The sequence below is a fragment of the Pleuronectes platessa genome, chromosome 21, assembly GCF_947347685.1.
Source record: "Pleuronectes platessa chromosome 21, fPlePla1.1, whole genome shotgun sequence".
Taxonomy (NCBI): Eukaryota; Metazoa; Chordata; class Actinopteri; order Pleuronectiformes; family Pleuronectidae; genus Pleuronectes; species Pleuronectes platessa.
Window position 1 is genome coordinate 13542049 of NC_070646.1, and position 4671 is coordinate 13546719.

The 4671-nt window shown below is 40.4% G+C and overlaps 1 protein-coding gene across 1 annotated transcript; it reads right to left on the reverse strand.

Annotated features, from left to right (window-relative positions):
* Positions 1-802: 802 nt before the first annotated feature.
* Positions 803-2356, reverse strand: lrrc18b (leucine rich repeat containing 18b). Its single transcript, XM_053414267.1, has 2 exons — positions 2099-2356; positions 803-1219 (listed from the first exon to the last, which is right to left on the reverse strand). The coding sequence occupies exons 1-2, from the start codon at positions 2354-2356 to the stop codon at positions 803-805; spliced, it is 675 nt and encodes a 224-aa protein (XP_053270242.1).
* Positions 2357-4671: the final 2315 nt, after the last annotated feature.

Consider the following 4671-nt stretch of genomic DNA (forward strand, 5'->3'; position numbering starts at 1 on the left):
AAAGGCATTGATTGTGATCTGGAGGTAAAGGGGATTAAACTGCGAGCAGACGCTGTGGCCTTCATCCGCTTAGCAAACAATGTCTTCTAAGACAATAGCGCAGCCTCAGTAAAACAGAAAGCACAAGAGCTACTAAAGCTCCAGTGCTTTCACACTCTATGAACCTAGTGCTGGTTTGACTGTAGCTAACAGAACTGCATACATTATCATATGGCACCGCAGTTTTGCATTCTATAATATAATTCATTTCATAATGCCTTCAATGAAAAGCCAGCAGCTTAGTTATTATTTTTATATAGTTGGTGCCTACAACATATTGAATAACACTATACACATATTTACGGAAATTCAAATGTAACTTGATGGAATCTAGTTACTTTTCAATGTTATTTTTTGAGTGAGCAATTGATGCTTTTTCTGTGAAGTATATAAGTTAGTAAGTATGTACGTAACAGTATATAAACATAATTCATGATGAATAACTCCCCCCCACAGAACCAGAATATGCCTTATCTGCTATCTTTGATGATGGATAACAGTCTTTTTTGCCATAAGTTCTTCATTAGAGTGTCTCACTCAGACATTTATGTTCACACATGCACCTCCTCTGGAAGAAAATATGGAGGAACTGCAGAGTCCAGTGCATGTCTGAAAGCAGCTTTACATACATTTATCAAATTGTTTAAAACTATCCAACACTGTAACATTATATATACATCTGATAATTACATAAAGCTAGTTAATTAACAAATATTTATATGAGTGATGTGGGTGGGCCAGTGGCTTCCAGAACCATTCCCGGCTACTCATCTGCTGCATCATCCATCTTTTTCCTCTCAGTTCGGCATTTATTCACACAATCCTCACACAGGAAGATATTTCTAACCAGGCAGAGCGTCTCTGTCATGTACGACTCAAGGCTCTGCGTTGGCTCAGTGGGGATGGGGTTCCTCTCCAGGTTGATCTTCTCCAGTTTTTTCAGCTTCAAGAGACAGTGGGGCACGCGGGTGAACTGGTTGTCAGAGAGGCCGATGTGGCGAAGCGCCTTCAACTCTCCGAAGGAAGCGGGAAGAGCCTTCAGCTGGTTCAGACCCAGGTGCAGGGTGTGGAGCTTCTTTAGCAGGCCAAGTTCACTGGGGAGCTCCGTCAGACGGTTGTTACACAGGTTCAAAAGCTCCAGGTTCTCGAGGTGGCAGATCGTCACAGGGAGCTCCTCCAGCTGCAACACAAACAGGGACAATGCGGTTTAAGTGGCCAGCAGTCAGTCCGCAGACACAGTTCCATTTTTTTTTTTGCGTTATAGGATTAATTACAGTTCAGTCAGACAACTCACGTTCAAACATTTATTGCAGCATTACAACAGATTTAGTGTATGATGTCTAGGCTCTAACTTAATCACTCCCCCATATGATTACACAGGAATGATGGCAGTGATGAGCAAATACTTGTAACCCCCCCGTTGGAGCCTGCAGGTGGATGCTGGGGTGGTGGAGGGGCTGAAGCAAATGTTGACAATACTGCAGCAGCAGTGCGAGCAAGAGGGGATGATGGGAAATGTCTCTCTGGTTAAATAGACCACCTGATAAGGTGGGCGTGTAATATAGATGGTTGTGGAGAGTGAGGTATGTCACATGATGTATGTCACATGATGTATGTCACATGATTGGCGCAGTGCAGCTCGAGTTGCCTAACAGAGCTAGCTCGCCGGCGTCACCACAGCTGTGGTCAGTAGCTAGGTCAAATGGCTAAATCACAACCAGACAATTTTGCTAAATTTCTTTCACCACATCGTGCTGAGACAGTCACAGGTGGTGCAGGCGCTGATCTCCATCATGGCAGCAACATTCATAGAATCACTTACTGTTTGGCAATTTGCCTTCAAAGTGGAAGCACAACGCATTAACATAGGCCAAGCAAACAGCCCATTCCAAATAGACGCGTTAAGAGCTGACACTGCATTTGATTGATAAATTGCAAATTAGTTTGTTCATCCTGTGTGCACCACCCAAAATCACAATATAAATAAAACTGGTTCTGTATCAGAAGCAAAGTAGTAGAATCACATAGGTGTGTGTCCTTAGCTCACTGTAGTACTCACAATGTTGCTGTGCAGATCCAAGACGGTGATGTTTGGCATGTCATCTAAATCTGGAAGCTTTCTGATCAGGTTCCTGCTCAGGTTCACCTCATCCCTACCATACACCTTCAGGATTTTCTTTGGCACACTGGTGATCCCCTGGAAACTTAGGTTCAGGCGCCCTCTGTCGCTCATAATCATCTCCTGGCCTTGCTGAGCCATTTTCAAGGTGACTGATTTACCTTTTTTAGACCGTTTTTTTTTCTTTCCTTTGGCCATTCCGCTGCAGGAAGACAAAATGGTCTCTAGGTGACAGTGTTCAATTATGTATGTGACAGAGGAGTGGACAGTTCAACATGGCTACAAGATTATGTCAACACAACGGTTGAATCTTTTATTTTTTTACCCCTAACCCTAACCCTTTTCTTAGTACATACATTTTTTTCCATGGCTTTTGTGAAGCACTTTGTAACCTTGCTTCAGATAAGCGCTATACAAAATGAAGTTATTATTATTATTACCATCAAAGACAAGAAGCATCTCAATCATCAAAGGTAAAATGTGAAATCATAGTTACTACTTCAAACAGGAACACATTCCAAAAAATATGTGAGATGCCTTTAATATGGGTAACATAGTGTGAATAGGCACAGAGGCGCCTGGTTTCCGAGTTAAAAAAAGGTATCTTTAAAAAATATAATTTTCTGGGTGAAGTAGACCTTTAATGAGTTGATAACCAGCTTTGTGTGACCATTTAGCCTGACTGGTGGTTTGCAACGTAATTAGTGCGGGAGACCTTGTACTATGTTCTAAAATAAAATTACTCGACCTTGTACAGCCAAGATTGAGTAACATTATCATTCTTTGTACCTTGACAAAGTAAATTTACCGACACTTTACAATCAGTAACACCACAGGAAAACGAGGAATTAACACAAATACAAAAAAACACTATAAAAGTAAAAATAGATTCTTCCTTACCTATTAGAGTTTGCAGTAACTTCAACCTGCACTTCTCTGTTGTGTGGTAGCTCTCTGTTAGGAGGCTTTGCTGTTGTGGCCTGGACTCACTTCACCAGCAATTGGACATTTGTGTTAATGTGTTGCCAGGCGACTGTTGTTTGGTTTGCATGTACTTAAAGCCTGGGAGCAGCTAGAGCAGGGAAGTCTGTTCCTCTGTGTTTGTAACTGGAAGAAGTGATATTTCCTTTCATTGGCTTTGCTGGGTCTCTAAACTGAAAAGCAACAACTGTGCCTGAATGTTGTGGTGGGACTTCTTGTTGTGTTTAACGACTTTATCCATGTTGTCGTCCTTTTTATTTTTTTTATTCAGTTTTGCATACTTTTAGTTACTTACTGTATTTTTTTTTTACTTCACTTTATTCTCATTTCACTGCACTTCATTTCCTGTCTCAGTCTGGTTCCCCTCCTTCATTTATTACTATCCCTGCCATCATTAGTTGCATGTGTCTTGTCTTGTCAAGTTTGTGTTGCCCTTTATTTCCTTCCCTCTCTCTGTGTATGTTCCAGCATTTGGTAAGAGCAAAACGACACAATATTAGAGAGTGGTTATTTTAAAAGAAAAGTAGAGAAAAGTGGTGCCCAAAAAGTATGGAGGAAAATCAGGGCCAATTGATTTGTTTGTTAAAAGAAAATTGTTGAACTAGAAATACTGCACTGCGGTTGTTGGCCTCTGAAATCCAGTGCAGTTTCCATCATTAATACTTCTTTTCTAGGTTCACATGAGGTCACATTGAACTTTGACCACTGAAATCTGATAAGTTAATCTTCTGAGTCCAAGTGACAACTGGTCAAAGCTTTTTTTGACCAACACATATTTTGTAAGGCCTCTGTGTCCTTCTCCTTTCACCACCAAGATCTAATCAGGTCATCCGTGAGGACAAGTGAATGTAACACAAATATGAAGAAATTCCCTCCAGGCGTTACGGAAATATTGCATCCACAAAAATTGGACAAACTGACGGATGGACAACTCAACAACATAACTCCTTCGGTCTCTGGCTGTTGGCCGTGCAGAGCCCTAAAAACTATATTTTTAAACTGAAAATTATTGTTTTGATCTTGAACAGTGTATCTAAACTAAAAAACAAATTCTAACTTTAAAGAATTTTAGAATTGAATACAAAATTATATTCAAACCGCAACGTAACTTACACAAGTCAAACAGGGATTCAACCTTTGCCCTTTTATTCCAGCTTCTGTGATCGTAAATAGTTTCCAGTGTGACCCATTTCAAAATCTTTGATTTGATACAGCAGTTACACAACTGCAATGCACGCACAAACACAGATACACACTTGTGTCAACAGTGAGTATAAGATATCACTTCACCTAAGACATTACTCAGCGGGGACCTGAATTAGTCTGATGCCTTTCATATGCTGCACTTTCTCTTAAATATGAACGCAGTGACACAGTAACTCCAACCTGCCAGCAGGTGGTGGTGACTCTTTAGAAATCATGTTACTCTAACTTGAAATCAAAAAAGTTCATAAGTCTGGGGGGATTTTTTTATGAGCGGATTTTAGTTTTCACTCTTATTTAGAAGAGTTGGAAATCAATTTTGTGAATTA

Excerpts from the sequence above, each read along its gene's own strand:
- lrrc18b (XM_053414267.1), bottom strand. The coding sequence starts at position 2,356 with ATGGCCAAAGGAAAGAAAAAAAAACGGTCTAAAAAAGGTAAATCAGTC. Across the intron at positions 1,220-2,098 it reads TGGATCTGCACAGCAACATT|CTGGAGGAGCTCCCTGTGAC; the intron begins GTGAGTACTACA and ends TTTGTGTTGCAG.